Consider the following 19513-nt stretch of genomic DNA (forward strand, 5'->3'; position numbering starts at 1 on the left):
CCTCTCTTTTTCTTCTCTCCTCCCCTCTCTCCCCTCTCTTTTTCTTCTCTCCTCCCCTCTCCCCCTCTCTTTTTCTTCTCTCCTCCCCTCTCCCCCCTCTCTTTTTCTTATCTCCTCCCCTCTCCCCCCTCTCTTTTTCTTCTCTCCTCCCCTCTTTCCCCCCTCTCTTTTTCTTCTCTCCTCCCCTCTCCCCCCTCTCTTTTTCTTCTCTCCTCCCCTCTCTCCCCTCTCTTTTTCTTCTCTCCTCCCCTCTCCCCCCTCTCTTTTTCTCCTCTCCTCCCCTCTCTCCCCCCTCTCTTTTTCTTCTCTCCTCCCCTCTCTCCCCCTCTCTTTTTCTTCTCTCCTCCCCTCTCCCCCTCTCTTTTTCTTCTCTCCTCCCCTCTCTCCCCCTCTCTTTTTCTTCTCTCCTCCCCTCTCCCCCTCTCTTTTTCTTCTCTCCTCCCCTCTCCCCCCTCTCTTTTTCTTATCTCCTCCCCTCTCCCCCCTCTCTTTTTCTTCTCTCCTCCCCTCTCTCCCCCCTCTCTTTTTCTTCTCTCCTCCCCTCTCCCCCCTCTCTTTTTCTTCTCTCCTCCCCTCTCTCCCCTCTCTTTTTCTTCTCTCCTCCCCTCTCCCCCCTCTCTTTTTCTCCTCTCCTCCCCTCTCTCCCCCCTCTCTTTTTCTTCTCTCCTCCCCTCTCTCCCCCCACTCTTTTTCTTCTCTCCTCCCCTCTCTCCCCCCTCTCTTTTTCTTCTCTCCTCCCCTCTCTCCCCCCGCTCTTTTTCTTCTCTCCTCCCCTCTCTCCCCCCTCTCTTTTTCTTCTCTCCCCCCTCTCTTTTTCTTCTCTCCTCCCCTCTCCCCCCTCTCTTTTTCTTCTCTCCTCCCCTCTCTCCCCCCTCTCTTTTTCTTCTCTCCTCCCCTCTCCCCCCTCTCTATTTCTTTGTTTTGTGACTCATATGGAGAACACTGAAAGCTTTCCACAAACTCCCCACAGAACAATACAAGTCTGGAAGAGAGAGAAAGAGAGAAAGAGAGAGAGAGAGAGGGAGAGAAAGAGAGAGAGAGAGAAAGATAGATAGAGAGAGAAAGAGAGAGAGAGAGAAAGTGACAGAGAAAAAGAGAGAGAGAGAGAGAGGGAGAGAAAAAGAGAGAGAGAGAAAGAGAGAGAGAGACAGAGGGGGAGAACAGAAAGAAATGCCCACTTGCCAGTTTGTGTTTTATATCTTGTTTCTGCGTCGACATCAAACTGCCACATAACAAGCTGTTACCAACCATCTGGTCATCATGACGCTATACAAACAAACAAACAGAAATATCATTCTGAAGACTTGATCTTAAATGACTCCCTATTCCCTATCTAGTGCACTACTTCTACATACACTGTTAGATAAGAATGTGCAAAAAAGGTTCCTCGGTTGTCTCCATACGAGAACCCTTTGAAGAACCTTTTTTTGGTTCCTGGTAGAACCCTTTTGGTTCCAGGTAGAACCCCTTTGAGTTCCATGTAGAACCCTTTTCACAGAGTTTTCACCATGGAGCCCAAAAAAGGGATCTACCAGGAACCAAAAAGGTTCTACCAGGAACCAAAAAGGGTTCTACCAGGAACCAAAAAGGGTTCTACCAGGAACCAAAAAGGGTTCTACCAGGAACCAAAAAGGGTTCTTCAATGGGTAAATTGGCTCTGGTCAAAAGTAGTGCACTGGAATAGTGAGACACTGTCATCTGAGATTTGTTCACACTCTCTAAAGCCACAGTATGTTGAAGTGTTAATCTGTATATACCATGTAAATACCATCAGACTGCCTGTATTCATATTACATATAGAGCTGATAGCATGATTAGGGCCAGGAGTTTTTTATGGAGATACATTTCTGTCAAACCATTTAATTAATTCACAACATTTTGACTGGTATCTATCACGGGAGTGTTCCTCACCACATCACCTGAACATGCAAGACAATCTCTGGGCCCTAGTTAAATGCTGTCATAAAGCAAATAGCCTACAACTATTACTAGTAGGGGCCTGGAATTTTTCCCAGTCAGGTCACGCGGTCAGGGAAAACTCCTGGCCCTAAGTATACTGAACAAAAATATAAACGCAACAATTTTACTGAGTTACAGTTCATATAAGGAAATCGGTCAATTGACATAAATTCATTAAGCCCTAATCTATGGATTTCACATAACTGGGCAGGGGTGCCAGGCCCAGACAATCAGAATGTGTTTTTTTCCCACAATAGGGGTTTATTACAGACAGAAATACTCCTCAGTTTCATCAGCTGTCCGGGTGATGGGTGACTGATCTCAGACGATCCCACAGGTGAAGAAGTCGGATGTTGAGGTCCTGGGCTGGCATGGTTGCACGTGATCGGCGGTTGTGAGGCCGGTTGGAAGTACTGCCAAATTCTTTAAAACAACAGTTTTAAAGGCGGTTTACGGTAGAGAAATGAACATTTAATTCCCTGGCATCAGCTCTGGTGGACATTCCTGCAGTCAGCATGCCAATTGCACGCTCCCTCAAAACTTGAGACATCTGTGGCATTGGGTTGTGTGACAAAACTGCCCTTTATTGTCCCCCATTACAAGGTGCACCTGTGCCAATTGCACGCTCCCTCAAAACTTGAGACATCTGTGGCATTGTGTTGTGTGACAAAACTGCCTTTTATTGTCCCCCAGCACAAGGTGCACCTGTGCCAATTGCACGCTCCCTCAAAACTTGAGACATCTGTGGCATTGTGTTGTGTGACAAAATTGCCTTTTATTGTCCCCCAGCACAAGGTGCACCTGTGCCAATTGCACGCTCCCTCAACATTTGAGACATCTGTGGCATTGTGTTGTGTGACAAAACTGCCTTTTATTGTCCCCAGCACAAGGTGCACCTGTGTAATGATCATGCTGTTTAATCAGCTTCTTGATATGCCACACCTGTCAGGTGAATGGATTACCTTGGCAAAGGAGAAATGCTCACTAACATGGATGTAAACAAACATTTGAGAGAAATAAGCTTTTTGTGCTTATGGAACATTTCTGGGATCTTTTATTTCAGCTCACGAAACATGGGACCAACACTTTACATGTTGCATTTATATTTTTGTTAAGTGTATAACAGAGAACTAGAAAACTGCTCCCAGAGCTGTGGCTGTACAGGACCAGGACTCATAACCACAAAGCATCTCAGAGCAGAAGTGCTGGATCTAGGATCAGGTCCACCCTGTATCCATGTAATCTTATTCATTATGATTTAAAAGTGAAAACTGATCCTAGATCAGAACTCTTGCTCTGAGACGCTTTGTGTAAATGGGCCCAGGACAGTAATAAAGTTGGAAGTAAAAAACAGGTACAGAAAACGCCCCCCTTTACCCACACAAAATGAGAGGTTGGGGTATTACACTACTCAAAAGAGAAAGAAAGAGAGAGTTCTTGAAATTATTCTATTTTTGTTATTTCTCATTGGAAGGACATCATTTAAATAAAAAATTGTAAGTGCATATATTATGATTAGGAAAGTTATCCACCTTCGTTTTCAGATCCAGCAGTGTGGTTTATGTAGCTGTTGGCTGAAACACATGCAGCTATATATGTCTTGCCAATGTCATGAAAATGATTATATCATTCAAATAAATTATTTTTCTTGCTTATCACTGCTTGTTTTCTATGGATGTTGATTGAGTTTCTTTCCCGACCAGTTATTATCGTATCTGAGCTTCCTGAATTAAAGAACATTGCTGGGGAAAAACAGGCTCTATGATCCTATGTCTCTATAAGACAAATGAGAAGTCATCCAAATCCCAGGAATCTTTTATAATTTCACCAACGATGTGCCTTTTTCAGTCACCGACACTGAGCAACACTTAATATATTATAATACACTGAGTGTACAAAACATTAAGGACACCTGCTCTTTCCATGACATAGACTGATGTGTTAGTCTGTCTGTATTTCAGACTATGTAGTCTATATGTGTAGTGGTGGGAGTCTGTATTTCAGACTGTGTAGTCTACATGTGTAGTGGTGGTAGTCTGTCTGTATTTCAGACTGTGTAGTATATATGTGTAGAGGTGGGAGTCTGTATTTCAGACTGTGTAGTCTACATGTGTAGTGGTGGTAGTCTGTCTGTATTTCAGACTGTGTAGTATATATGTGTAGAGGTGGAAGTCTGTATTTCAGACTGTGTAGTCTATATGTGTAGAGGTGGAAGTCTGTATTTCAGACTGTGTAGTCTATATGTGTAGTAGTGGTAGTCTGTATTTCAGACTGTGTAGTCTATATGTGTAGTGGTGGTAGTCTGTCTGCGTGGTGGTGGTAGTCTATCTGCATAGTGGTGGTAGTCTGTCTGCGTGGTGGTGGTAGTCTGTCTGTATTTCCCTCAGATTAACATCTGTAACTAGAGGAAGGGTATTTCTTTAACGAGCTGAGTTCACAGAGACGTAACAGCTCATTATTCATACCAAAACAAACTTATATAACATAGTGCCTTCGTCCCAAATGGCACCCTGTTCCCTACATAGTGCCTTCGTCCCAAATGGCACCCTGTTCCCTACATAGTGCACTACCTTTGACCAGCTTAAAAGTAAAAAGTAGTGCACTACATAGGACATTGAGTGCTGATCTAAGTCCCTCGCCTGTAGGAAACTACTAGAGTCTGTCACCACCTAGTGGACAGATCACTCTAATCAAATAACATTTTATCAGTACCCTCAAGTTCCTTGGTGTCCACATCACCAACAAACTAACATGGTCCAAGCACACCATGACAGTCGTGAAGCAGGCACCACATTGGAGATAAAAGGTACTACGGTTTTATTGATGCAGTCCTGTTGCCTTTGGTGGCGTTGGTGGAATTTTGACAGCTATTCCAAAGGTTCTATTCTAGAATTAGATTCCCATGGGATTGGCAGCAGTTGGGATGTTTAAAATCACCATTGAACATCACTGTGATCCCATATGATTGTTATCAGTCCAAAACAAAAATCTATATGTTATGCATACCGATTATAAACACCTCATGCTGGAAATACTATTGCTATTTGATATGTAAAATCCCAATAATCCCATAAACCTATTCAGTAATGCAATACAGTTATCCTGACTATTCTGTGCAATTCTGGGATTGCATTTTTTCACCTGTATAATCTGAAGTAATTTTGGTCATGAATAATTGAGTTCTTCCTAATCCAATGGCAGCAGGATCATAACGTCTAGAGATAGGTGAGCCCGTATGTGTATATATAGTGTCTGTATTAGAGGTCGACCGATTATGATTTTTCAACGCCGATACCGATTATTGGAGGGCCAAAAAAGCCAATACCGATTAATGGCCGATTTTTTTATACCGTTTTATTTGTAATAATGACAATTGCAACAATACTGAATAAACACTTATTTTAACTTAATATAATACATCAATAAAATGAATTTAGCCTCAAGTAAATAATAAAACATGTTCAATTTGGTTTAAATAATGCAAAAACAAAGTGTTGGAGAAGAAAGTAAAAGTGCAATATGTGCCATGTAAGAAAGTTAACGTTTCAGTTCCTTGCTCAGAACATGACTGGGACGGAGATTTGTCTTCCAACAAGACAATGATCCAAAATATAAAGCAAAATCTACAATGGAATGGTTCAAAAATAAACATATCCAGGTGTTAGAATGGCCAAGTCAAAGTCCAGACCTGAATCCAATCGAGAATCTGTGGAAAGAACTGAAAACTGCTGTTCACAAATGCTCTCCATCCAACCTCACTGAGCTCGAGCTGTTTTGCAAGGAGGAATGGGAAAAAATGGCAGTCTCTCAATGTGCAAAACTGATAGAGACATACCCCAAGCGACTTACAGCTGTAATCGCAGCAAAAGGTGGTGCTACAAAGTATTAACTTAAGGGGGCTGAATAATTTTGTACGCCCAATTTTTCAGTTTTTGATTTGTTAAAAAAGTTTGAAATATCCAATAAATGTCGTTCCACTTCATGATTGTGTCCCACTTGTTGTTGATTCTTCACAAAAAAATACAAAAGGTCGCAAAGTTCAAGGGGGCCGAATACTTTCGCAAGGCACTGTATTAAAGCTGGTGGTTCCTTTTAACATGAGTCTTCAATATTCCCAGGTAAGAAGTTTTAGGTTGTAGTTGTTATAGGAATTATAGGACTATTTCCCTCTATACCATTTGTATTTCATTAACCTTTGACTATTAGATGTTCTTATAGGCACTTTAGTATTGCCAGTGTAACAGTATAGCTTCCCTCCATCTCCTCCTCATCTCCTCTGCTGGCAAAACGCACGAAAGTGCTGTTTGAATGAAAGTTTACGTGCCTGCTTCTGCCTACCACCGCTCAGTCAGATATTTAAATATTTGTATGCTTGTATACTCAGTCAGATTATATGCAACGCAGGACACGCTAGATAATATCTAGTAATATCATCAACCATCAAATCAAATCAAATTGTATTTGTCACATACACATGGTTAGCAGATATTAATGCGAGTGTAGCGAAATGCTTGTGCTTCTAGTTCCGACAATGCAGTAATAACCAACAAGTAATCTAACTAACAATTCCAAAACTACTGTCTTGTACACAGTGTAAGGGGATAAAGAATATGTACATAAGGATATATGAATGAGTGATGGTACAGAGCAGCATAGGCAAGATACAGTAGATGGTATCGAGTACAGTATATACATATGAGATGAGTATGTAAACAAAGTGGCATAGTTAAAGTGGCTAGTGATACATGTATTACATAAGGATACAGTCGATGATATAGAGTACAGTATATACGTATGCATATGAGATGAATAATGTAGGGTAAGTAACATTATATAAGGTAGCATTGTTTAAAGTGGCTAGTGATATATTTACATCATTTCCCATCAATTCCCATTATTAAAGTGGCTGGAGTTGAGTCAGTGTCAGTGTGTTGGCAGCAGCCACTCAATGTTAGTGGTGGCTGTTTAACAGTCTGATGGCCTTGAGATAGAAGCTGTTTTTCAGTCTCTCGGTCCCAGCTTTGATGCACCTGTACTGACCTCGCCTTCTGGATGATAGCGGGGTGAACAGGCAGTGGCTCGGGTGGTTGATGTCCTTGATGATCTTTATGGCCTTCCTGTGACATCGGGTGGTGTAGGTGTCCTGGAGGGCAGGTAGTTTGCCCCCGGTGATGCGTTGTGCAGACCTCACTACCCTCTGGAGAGCCTTACGGTTGAGGGCGGAGCAGTTGCCGTACCAGGCGGTGATACAGCCCGCCAGGATGCTCTCGATTGTGCATCTGTAGAAGTTTGTGAGTGCTTTTGGTGACAAGCCGAATTTCTTCAGCCTCCTGAGGTTGAAGAGGCGCTGCTGCGCCTTCTTCACAATGCTGTCTGTGTGAGTGGACCAATTCAGTTTGTCTGTGATGTGTATGCCGAGGAACTTAAAACTTGCTACCCTCTCCACTACTGTTCCATCGATGTGGATAGGGGGGTGTTCCCTCTGCTGTTTCCTGAAGTCCACAATCATCTCCTTAGTTTTGTTGACGTTGAGTGTGAGGTTATTTTCCTGACACCACACTCCGAGGGCCCTCACCTCCTCCCTGTAGGCCGTCTCGTCGTTGTTGGTAATCAAGCCTACCACTGTTGTGTCGTCCGCAAACTTGATGATTGAGTTGGAGGCGTGCGTGGCCACGCAGTCGTGGGTGAACAGGGAGTACAGGAGAGGGCTCAGAACGCACCCTTGTGGGGCCCCAGTGTTGAGGATCAGCGGGGAGGAGATGTTGTTGCCTACCCTCACCACCTGGGGGCGGCCCGTCAACCATGTGTAGTTAACTAGTGATTATGATTGATTGTTTTTTATAAGATAAGTTTAATGCTAGCTAGCAACTTACCTTGGCTTACTGCATTCACGTAACAGGCAGTCTCCTTGTGGAGTACAAACAAGAGAGAGAGGCAGGTCGTTATTGCGTTGGACTAGTTAACTGTAAGGTTGCAAGATTGAATCCCCCGAGCTGACAAGGTGAAAATCTGTCGTTCTGCCCCTGAACAGGCAGTTAACCCACCGTTCCTAGGCCGTCATTGAAAATAAGAATGTGTTCTTAACTGACTTGCCTAGTTAAATAAAGGTCACATTTTTTTAATACATTTTTTTAATCGGCAAATCGGTTGGCCAAAAATACCGATTTCCGATTGTTATGAAAACTTGAAATCGTCCCTAACTAATCGGCCATTCCGATGAATCGGTCAACCTCTAGCCTGTAAATAGAGTGTGTATATATAGTGTGTGTAAGTATAGTGTGTATATATAGTGTGTGTCAGAGTGTGTGTGTATATAGTGTGTGTATATATATTGTGTGTATATATCGTGTGTGTACTGTATGTATAGTGTGTTCATATATAGTGTGTGTATATAATGTGTGTATATATAGTGTGTGTCAGTGTGTGTGTCAGTGTGTGTATATATAATGTGTGTATATAAAGTGTGTGTATATAAAGTGTATATATAGTGTGTGTATATAGTGTGTGTATTTATAGTGTGTGTATTTATAGTGTGTGTATTTATAGTGTGTGTATTTATGGTGTGTGTATTTATGGTGTGTGTATTTATGGTGTGTGTATATATAGTGTGTGTATATAGTGTGTGTGTATATAGTGTGTGTATATAGTCTTTCTCTCTCTCTCTCTCTCTCTCTCTCTCTCTCTCTCTCTCTCTAATATAAGGGCTTTATTGGCAAGGGAAACATATGTTAACCAAAACAAGTGAATGAGATAATAAACAAAAGTGGCAACAGGCAACATCTTGCTGCTCAGATGAAACACAATAATATTTCACCCAGTAAGAGTTGATCAAAATTGGGTTCGTTATCAAATTCTTTATTGGTCTGTGTAATCTGATATGGTTTTACATTTGGCAGGACATTAGGAAGTGCAGCTCAGTATCCACCTAATTTTGTGGGCAGTGTAAACATCGTCTTCTCTTGAGAGCCAAGTCTGCTTACGGCAGCCTTTCTCAATAGCAAGGCTATGCTCACTGAGTCTGTGCATAGTCAAAACTTTCCTTAAGTTTGCGTCAGTCACAGTGATCAGGTAATCTGCCACTGTGTACTCTCTGTTTAGGGCCAAATAACATTCTAGTTGCTCCGTTTCTTTGTTAATTCTTCCCAATGTGTCAATAATTATCTTTTTGTTTTCTCAAGATTTGCTTGGGTCTAATTGTGTTGCTGTCCTGGGGCTCTGTGGGGTGTGTTTGTGTTTGTGAACAGAGCCCCAGGACCAGCTTGCTTAGGGAACTCTTCTCCATTTTCATCTCTCTGTTGGCGATGGCTTTGTTATGGAAGGTTTGGGAATCGCTTCCTTTTAGGTGGTTGTAGAATGTAATGGCTCTTTCCTGGATTTTGATAATTAGCGGGTATTGGCTGTTTGGTGTTTTACGTTGTACACGGAGGATGTTTTTGCAAAATTCTGCATGCAGAGTCTCAATTTGGTGTTTGTGCCATTTTGTGATTTATTGGTTGGTATGCGGACCCCAGACCTCACAACCATAAATGGCAATGGGTTCTATAACTGATTTAAGTATTTTTAGCCAGATGCTAATTGGTATGTCACATTTTATGTTCCTTTTTATGGCATAGAAGGCACTTCTTGCCTTGTCTTTCAGCTCGTTCACAGCTTTGTGGAAGTTACCTGTGTCGCTGATGTTTAGGCCAAGGTATGTATAGCTTTTTGTGTGCTCTAGAGCAACAGCATCTAGATGGAATTTGTATTTGTGGTCCTGGTGACTGGAACACCATTATTTTGGTCTTACTGAGATTTACTGCCAGGGCCCAGGTCTGACAGTATCTGTGCAGAAGATCTAGGTGCTGCTGTAGGCCCTCCTTGGTTGGGGACATATGCACCAGATCATCAGCAAACAGTGGACATTTGACTTCAGATTCTAGTAGGGTGAGGCCGGTTGCTGCAGACTGTTCTAGTGCCCTCGCCAATTTGTTGATATATATGTTGAAGAGGGTGGGGCTTAAGCTGCATCCCTGTCTCACCCCACGGCAAAGAAATATACTTTTTTTTTTGTGCCAATTTTAACCGAACACTTGTTGTTTGTGTACATGGATTTTATAGTGCTATATGTTTTTCCCCCAACACCACTTTCCATCAATTTGTAAAGCAGACCCTCAGGCCAAATTGAGTCAAAAGCTTTTTTGAAAACAAAGCATGAGAAAGAAGACTTTACCTTTGTTTTGGTTAGATTTTTTGTCAATTAGGGTGTGCAGGGTGAATACGTGGTCTGTCGTACGGTAATTTGGTAAAAAGCCAATTTGACATTTGCTCATTAAATTGTTTTCACTGAGGAAATGTACGAGTCTGCTGTTAACCTCTCTGATCTCCCCATCCCGGATCCGGTATCAGGAATACAGACTCAAGCTCATTACCATAACGCAACATTAACTATTCATGAAAATCGCAAATGAAATGAAATAAATATGCCATCTCTCAAGCTTAGCCTTTTGTAAACAACACTGTCATCTCAGATTTTCAAAATATGCTTCTCAACCATAGGAAAACAATAATTTGTGTAAAAGTAGCTAGCTAGCGTAGCATTTAGCGTTAGCATTAGCGTTAGCATCCAGCACGCAACATTTCAACAAAAACATAAAAGCCTTCAAATAAAATCATTTACCTTTGAAGAACTTCTGATGTTTTCAATGAGGATACTCTCAGTTAGATAGCAGATGCTCAGTTTTTCCAAAAAGATTCTTTGTGTATTAGAAATAGCTCCGTTTTATACATCACATTTGGCTACCAAAAAAAAACGAAAATTCAGTCCTCAAAACGCAAACTTTTTTCCAAATTAACTCCATAATATCGACTGAAAACATGGCAAACGTTGTTTAGAATCAATCCTCAAGGTGTTTTTCACATATCTCTTCATTGATATATCGTTCTTGGAAGCATGGTTTCTCCCCTCAATCAAATGGAAAAGTATAGTCGAGCATCTTTTCGTGACAAAATATTGCGCTTAAAACGGGAACGTTTTTTATCCAAAAATGAAATAGCGCCCCTAGAGATCAAAGAGGTTAATGATAATGTTAAAGAGCTTAAGTATAGCCAATTGGAATTTGTGGTTTGTATATTTTATAATTTCATTTTGGATGCCATCAACAAAACAGGCCTTTTTGGGTTGGAGGGTTTGTATTTAGTCCTGTAGTTCATTCAATGTAATTGGAGAATTCAATGGGTTCTGGTCGTCTTTAATAGTTTATTCTATGATTTGTATTTGATAATGTATATCTTGCTGCTGTTTGTTCTTTGTTATGGTGCCAAAAAGATTGGATAAGTGGTTTACCGATACATCTCTGTTTTGGAAATATAACTCTTCGTGTTGTTGTTTGTTTAGAGTTTTCACATTTTTCCAGAAGTGGTTAGAGTCTATGGATTCTTCAATTACGTTGAGCTGATTTCTGACGTGCTGTTCCTTCTTTTTCCGTAGTGTATTTCTGTATTGTTTTAGTGATTCACCATAGTGAATGTGTAGATTCAGGTTTTCTGGGTCTCTATGTTTTTGGTTGGATATGTTTCTCAATTTCTTTCTGAGGTTTTTTGTTCTTCATCAAACCATTTGTCATTGTTGTTAATTTTCTTCCGTTTTCTGTTTGACATTTTTAGATTTGATAGGGAAGATGAGAGGTCACATATACTGTACTGTTTAGATTTTCTACTGCCAAGTTTACACCTTCACTATTAGAGTGAAATGTTTTGTCCAGGAAGTTGTCTAAAAGGGATTGAATTTGTTGTTGCCTAACTGTCTCTCTCTCTCTCTCTCTCTCTCTCTCTTTCTCTCTCTCTCTCTCCACGCTTCCTGTTTCTTAACGCATAGTGTACACCGCGCGTTATCTGTCACATAACACACACTCTTTCTCTCTCACAATACACATGCGGTGGCCGCAAATGCAGGAAGCACAGCTCTATCATCAGACAGTGGAAACACAACCACAACATGCAGGGCTGAAGCTGTTCGTTCACTGAAGGACAACTCTACTGACCAATAGTTGTTGTTTTTACAGATGAGAAGGAGAGAGAAGAAACACTTACTGTCTGAGACCTGAGAAGAAAGGAAAGGAGAAGAGGATATAGTAAATGAGAGATACTTTACTGCTTTCTCTGAGACCTGAGGAGAAGAGAAGAGAGGAGATGATATAATAAAAGAGAGATATTTTACTCCTTTCTCTGAGACCTGAGGACAAGAGAAGAGAGGAGACAAGAAGAGACAGTATTTTTCTGTTATGATTTTAGTCTCTGATGGAGGATGTTCTTCAGTGATGCAGATGTAACAGCCTGTGAGTCAGGACATGCAATTCTACTACGTGTACGTGGTAAGTCTGTGTGTGTGTTGGTGTGTGTGTGTGTGTGTTGGTGTGTTTGTGTATCTAAACTAGCACACTACTTAGAATTAAGCAATGTATTGCTAGGTATGAACAGTAGTGTGTTGGGTAGTAACAGTAGTGTGTTGGGTAGTAACAGTAGTGTGTTGGGTATGAACAGTAGTGTGTTGGGTATCAACAGTAGTGTGTTGGGTATAAACAGTAGTGTACTGGGTAGCAACAGTATTGTACTGGTATGAACAGTAGTGTACTGGTATGAACAGTAGTGTACTGGGTATCAACAGTAGTGTACTGGTATGAACAGTAGTGTACTGGGTATAAACAGTAGTGTACTGGGTATCAACAGTAGTGTACTGGTATGAACAGTAGTGTACTGGGTATCAACAGTAGTGTACTGGGTATCAACAGTAGTGTGTTGGGTATCAACAGTAGTGTACTGGGTATCAACAGTAGTGTACTGGGTATGAACAGTAGTGTGTTGGGTATCAACAGTAGTGTACTGGGTATCAACAGTAGTGTACTGGGTATAAACAGTAGTGTACTGGGTATCAACAGTAGTGTACTGGGTATATACAGTAGTGTACTGGGTATGAACAGTAGTGTGTTGGGTATCAACAGTAGTGTGTTGGGTATCAACAGTAGTGTGTTGGGTATCAACAGTAGTGTACTGGGTAGTAACAGTAGTGTGTTAGGTATATACAGTAGTGTACTGGTATGAACAGTAGTGTACTGTGTATCAACAGTAGTGTGTTAGGTATATACAGTAGTGTACTGGGTATCAACAGTAGTGTACTGGGTATAAACAGTAGTGTACTGGGTATGAACAGTAGTGTACTGGGTATCAACAGTAGTGTACTGGGTATGAACAGTAGTGTGCTGGGTATCAACAGTAGTGTGCTGGGTATATACAGTAGTGTACTGGGTATGAACAGTAGTGTGTTGGGTATCAACAGTAGTGTGTTGGGTATCAACAGTAGTGTGTTGGGTATCAACAGTAGTGTACTGGGCATAAACAGTAGTGTACTGGTATGAACAGTAGTGTACTGGGTATAAACAGTAGTGTACTGGTATGAACAGTAGTGTACTGGTATGAACAGTAGTGTACTGGGTATCAACAGTAGTGTACTGGGTATAAACAGTAGTGTACTGGGTATGAACAGTAGTGTGTTGGGTATCAACAGTAGTGTGTTGGGTATCAACAGTAGTGTACTGGGTAGTAACAGTAGTGTGTTAGGTATATACAGTAGTGTACTGGTATGAACAGTAGTGTACTGGGTATCAACAGTAGTGTGTTAGGTATATACAGTAGTGTACTGGGTATCAACAGTAGTGTACTGGGTATAAACAGTAGTGTACTGGGTATGAACAGTAGTGTACTGGGTATGAACAGTAGTGTGCTGGGTATCAACAGTAGTGTACTGGGTATGAACAGTAGTGTGCTGGGTATCAACAGTAGTGTGCTGGGTATATACAGTAGTGAACTGGGTATGAACAGTAGTGTGTTGGGTATCAACAGTAGTGTGTTGGGTATCAACAGTAGTGTGTTGGGTATCAACAGTAGTGTGCATAAACAGTAGTGTACTGGTATGAACAGTAGTGTACTGGGTATAAACAGTAGTGTACTGGTATGAACAGTAGTGTACTGGGTATCAACAGTAGTGTACTGGGTATCAACAGTAGTGCACTGGGTATAAACAGTAGTGTACTGGGTATAAACAGTAGTGTACTGGTATGAACAGTAGTGTACTGGGTATCAACAGTAGTGCACTGGGTATAAACAGTAGTGTACTGGGTATAAACAGTAGTGTACTGGTATGAACAGTAGTGTACTAGGTATCAACAGTAGTGTACTATGTATAAACAGTAGTGTACTGGGTATAAACAGTAGTGTACTGGTATGAACAGTAGTGTACTGGGTATCAACAGTAGTGTACTGGGTATAAACAGTAGTGTACTGGGTATAAACAGTAGTGTAATGTTATGAACAGTAGTGTACTGGGTATCAACAGTAGTGTACTGGGTATAAACAGTAGTGTACTGGGTATAAACAGTAGTGTAATGGTATGAACAGTAGTGTACTGGGTATCAGCAGTATTGTACTGGTATGAACAGTAGTGTACTGGTATGAACAGTAGTGTGCTTGGTATATACAGTAGCCTATTTCTGACTCCACGTCAACTACTCATAGTATGTTCTGCTAGGAGTTAGCTGCTGTCTGTCTTCACATTATCATGATCACAGTTCATATTGTCTTTACGGCATCTTACTACCAGTGGAGGCTACTGAGGGGAGGATGGCTCATAATAATGGCTGGAATAGAGTGTCTCCTTCAATGAAACACAATAAACCTCAGGGGTAGTTTCATCAGCCTCTGGAACAATATTAAATGGCTGGCAACTGTGAATGAACTTCTTACAAAGTATGTCTTGTATTTTGCACCTGAGGAGCTGCTCACCTTTTTAATATTGCAAGGAGAACCTGCTTCTATTCATGAGAATTAATTTTATACATAAAGCACATTTCAGGCACCCAAGGCACAACTCAACATGATAAAAAAAAAGTACAACAAATCACTGGTCACGATATTAAAAACAGACCGTGCACAGATGCAAAGCACATTGTTTTACAATGTGTTTTTGTAAGTATGATTTCATTACAAGGAAAAGTGTTTTTCTAATGATTATTTAAGATTATTACACTTTAAAGGATAAACAGTAGTTTCTGTTTCACCCCCTGGAGTCAATGTCTGATTAGCCTAATAAAGGGTTTTACACCTTCCCTCTGGGAGGATCAGTGATATGAAATCTCTCCTCTTAAACGGATTTATGGCTCATTGAAGTGAATGAGCGACCGCATGCTGCCGCTTGTAGTGGAGAGGGGATGAAACCATGGCCCTTACATTGCTACATGTAGATCAGGACCTGTGGAGCCCCTCTTGACAACTTTCTCTGTGTGTCTTTCTGAACCTCCACCCTCCACCACTGACAATCTAACCCTCAACCCTCCACCACTAACAATCTAACCCTCCACCACTGACAATCTAACCATCCACCACTGACAATCTAACCCTCCACCCTCCACCACTAACAATCTAACCCTCCACCACTGACAATCTATCCCTCCACCACTGACAATCTAACCCTCCACCCTCCACCACTGACAATCTAACCCTCCACCACTGACAATCTAACCCTCCTCCCTCCACCACTGACAATCTAACCCTCCACTCCTGACAATTTAACTCACCACCCTCCACCACTGACAATCTAACCCTCCACCCTCCACCATTGACAATCTAACCCTCCACCACTGACAATCTAACCCTCCTCCCTCCACCACTGACAATCTAACCCTCCACTCCTGACAATCTAACCCTCCTCCCCCCACCACTGACAATCTAACCCTCCTCCCCCCACCACTGACAATCTAACCCTCTACCACTGACAATCTAACCCTCCACCCTCCACCACTGACAATCTAACCCTCCACCACTGACAATCTAACCCTCCACCCTCCACCACTGACAATCTAACCCTCCACCACTGACAATCTAACCCTCCATCACTGACAATCTATCCCTCCACCACTGACAATCTAACCCTCCACCCTCCACCGCTGACAATCTAACCGTCATCCCTCCACCACTAACAATTTAACCCTCCATCACTGACAATGTATCCCTCCACCACTGACAATCTAACCCTCCACCCTCCACCACTGACAATCTAACCCTCCATCACTGACAATCTAACCCTCCACCCTCCATCACTGACAATCTAACCCTCCTCCACTGACAATCTAACCCTCCACCCTCCATCACTGACAATCTAACCCTCCTCCCTCCACCACTGACAATCTAACCCTCCACCACTGACAATCTAATCCTCCACCACTGACAATCTAACCCTCCACCCTTCACCACTGACAATCTAACCGTCCTCCCTCCACCACTGGCAATCTAACCCTCCATCACTGACAATCTAACCCTCCACCACTGACAATCTAACCCTCCACCCCACTGACAATCTAACCCTCCATCACTGACAATCTATCCCTCCACCACTGACAATCTAACCCTCCACCACTGACAATCTAACCCTCCACCACTGACAATCTAACCCTCCTCTCTCCACCACTGACAATCTAACCCTCCACCACTGACAATCCAACCCTCCACCACTGACAATCTAACCCTCCACCCTTCACCACTGACAATCTAACCGTCCTCCCTCCACCACTGGCAATCTAACCCTCCATCACTGACAATCTAACCCTCCACCACTGACAATCTAACCCTCCACCCCACTGACAATCTAACCCTCCATCACTGACAATCTATCCCTCCACCACTGACAATCTAACCCTCCATCACTGACAATCTAACCCTCCTCCACTGACAATCTAACCCTCCACCCTCCATCACTGACAATCTAACCCTCCTCCCTCCACCACTGACAATCTAACCCTCCACCACTGACAATCTAACCCTCCACCACTGACAATCTAACCCTCCACCCTTCACCACTGACAATCTAACCGTCCTCCCTCCACCACTGGCAATCTAACCCTCCATCACTGACAATCTAACCCTCCACCACTGACAATCTAACCCTCCACCCCACTGACAATCTAACCCTCCATCACTGACAATCTATCCCTCCACCACTGACAATCTAACCCTCCACCACTGACAATCTAACCCTCCACCACTGACAATCTAACCCTCCTCCCTCCACCACTGACAATCTAACCCTCCACCACTGACAATCTAACCCTCCACCACTGACAATCTAACCCTCCACCCTTCACCACTGACAATCTAACTGTCCTCCCTCCACCACTGGCAATCTAACCCTCCATCACTGACAATCTAACCCTCCACCACTGACAATCTAACCCTCCACCCCACTGACAATCTAACCCTCCATCACTGACAATCTATCCCTCCACCACTGACAATCTAACCCTCCACCACTGACAATCTAACCCTCCACCACTGACAATCTAACCCTCCACCCCACTGACAATCCAACCCTCCATCACTGACAATCTATCCCTCCACCACTGGCAATCTAACCCTCCACCACTGACAATCTAACCCTCCACCTTCCATCACTGACAATCTAACCCTCCACCCTCCACCACTGACAATCTAACCCTCCACCACTGACAATCTAAACCTCCTCCCTCCATCACTGACAATCTAACCCTCCACCCTCCACCACTGACAATCTAACCCTCCACCACTGACAATCTACAGAGCAAACACAACAACAAATGTGTTACTGTCCTGATACTTTTGGAGCCTCACTTTACACCAGGTGCACAACAAACATCTTACTTCCCTGTCACTTCTGATTCTTCTTACACACTGTTTGTTCTCTCAGTGGCTTGCTGGCCTGTTGCTATTTACAATCAGTTGTTTCCCAATTATCTTTCCCAGTTGCCCAATTATTTTCCCAGTGGTTTCCCAAATCCCATCATGCTTGTAGCCAATGCAGGTTTTAAATGCAATGGTACCGCGGTCGCTGAGATCACATTCAGGATGCAGATGTCGGCTCAACTATTAATGACCTCTAAAGATCAAATCCGCATTTGTGGAAACAATGCCACTGTTATAGCTAGCACCTTTGTTATTATCTTGGTTTTGTTGATGAGGAGAGGATCATCCAGCAGAATGGTAACATCCCAGACAGACGTGGCAGTTTCACAATTAAGGATTCTAGCTTTAAAACGTCAAGCGCGTTATAATGCAGCTCGAGTGAGGATCCAAATAAATCCCAGCCTTACTGTATTGACTGCTCTCTTACTGCTATATTTACACTATAAAAAAAAAAAATCTCTTACCATTTTACCGTAATTACACTATTGGTAGAGTATGAGCCAGAGTCCAACAGAGTCATCTCCCTAAATACTTTCTACAACGGTAATGATCGTAAATCTAGCTTTTCCAGTAATCCACTAGAGGTACAGAGAGCAGTGGATGTGAGGGAGGGATGGAGAGAGAGAGAGAGGGAGAGAGAGGAGGGAAAGTGGGGGTGAGAAGGAAAAAGGGAGAGAGAGAGAGAGAGAGAGAGGTAGAGAGAGAGAGAGGGAGAGATAGAGAGTAGTGGATGTGGGGGAGAGAGAGGGAGAGGAGGGAAAGTGGGGGTGAGAAGGAAAAAGGGAGAGAGAGAGAGAGAGAGAGGGAGAGGTAGAGAGTAGTGGATGTGGGGGAGAGAGAGGGAGGGAGAGGAGGGAAAGTGGGGGTTGGATGGAAAGAGAGATGAGGGAAAGTGGGGGAGGGATGAGAGAGAAAGATAGAGAGATGGATGGACCTCAAGAGTTAGAGAGAGAGAGGATCCACTCCTATTACGACTCTATGGGACTAGACAACTCTTCTTGATTCAGTGCCAACACACACACTGAGGACCCAGAGACAGACACACACACACACACACACACACACACAGAGGTCCCAGAGTGGTACCGTTCCTCTATGGAAAGCGCACTGGGTACATATCTCATGTGTGTTTGCTTTCCTCACCGTCCATCAGATGTATCTATGGAGGAGACAGTAGGACACACACACACACACACACACACACACACACACACACACACACACACACAGCATCACAGCGGCCTGCAGTACTGTATGTTCTTCTAGTGTCTCTCTGGGCGATGAGTCTCTCTTCCTTCTGAACACTCAGTTCCATTGTGTGTGTGTGTGTGTGTGTGTGTGTGTGTGTGTGTGTGTGTGTGTCTCTGTGTGCCTATTTGTGTGTGTGTGTGTGTGTGTGTGTGTCTGACTCCCTCTTTGTGTGTGTGTGCCTGTCTCTGTTTCTGTGTGTGTGAGTGCGGTACTTGCACCACGGTCTGTGTGTCGATGTATTGTGCATATTGTTCAGGACCAGATATGAGTCACTGAAGGGAGATCAGGTATCGTACTGGGATTAGAGACTTAGCGGTTGAACATGATGACAAAATCAAAAATCTTAAATGCAAAAATAGATAATGATATCATGAAGGAAAGGTGACAATACAAAACACCAACGTTTTCGGCATCAAGCCATCATCATCATCATCATCATCATCAAATCAAAGCAAATTGTATTAGTCACCTGCGCCAAATACAACAGGTGTAGACCTTGCAGTGAAATGTTTACTTACAAGCCCCTGACCAACAATACACTTTAAAAAAATATGGATAAGAA

At 42.7% G+C, this 19513-nt stretch overlaps 2 protein-coding genes across 2 annotated transcripts in view; one reads left to right on the plus strand and one right to left on the minus strand.

Annotated features, from left to right (window-relative positions):
- Positions 1 to 19513, minus strand: part of LOC139415887 (ubiquitin carboxyl-terminal hydrolase 12-like) — a 356199-nt gene that overhangs the window by 181550 nt on the left and 155136 nt on the right. The window lies entirely within an intron of this gene.
- The window catches only part of LOC139415885 (rho GTPase-activating protein 6-like), a 129777-nt gene continuing 122433 nt past the window's right edge, over positions 12170 to 19513 (plus strand). The window contains exon 1 of the mRNA XM_071164028.1: positions 12170 to 12308. Coding sequence (XP_071020129.1) covers positions 12285 to 12308 — 24 coding nt within the window. The 5' untranslated portion in view covers positions 12170 to 12284. The remainder of the gene's footprint in view (positions 12309 to 19513) is intronic.

Source organism: Oncorhynchus clarkii, chromosome 9 (assembly GCF_045791955.1).
Source record: "Oncorhynchus clarkii lewisi isolate Uvic-CL-2024 chromosome 9, UVic_Ocla_1.0, whole genome shotgun sequence".
NCBI classification, from domain to species: Eukaryota; Metazoa; Chordata; class Actinopteri; order Salmoniformes; family Salmonidae; genus Oncorhynchus; species Oncorhynchus clarkii.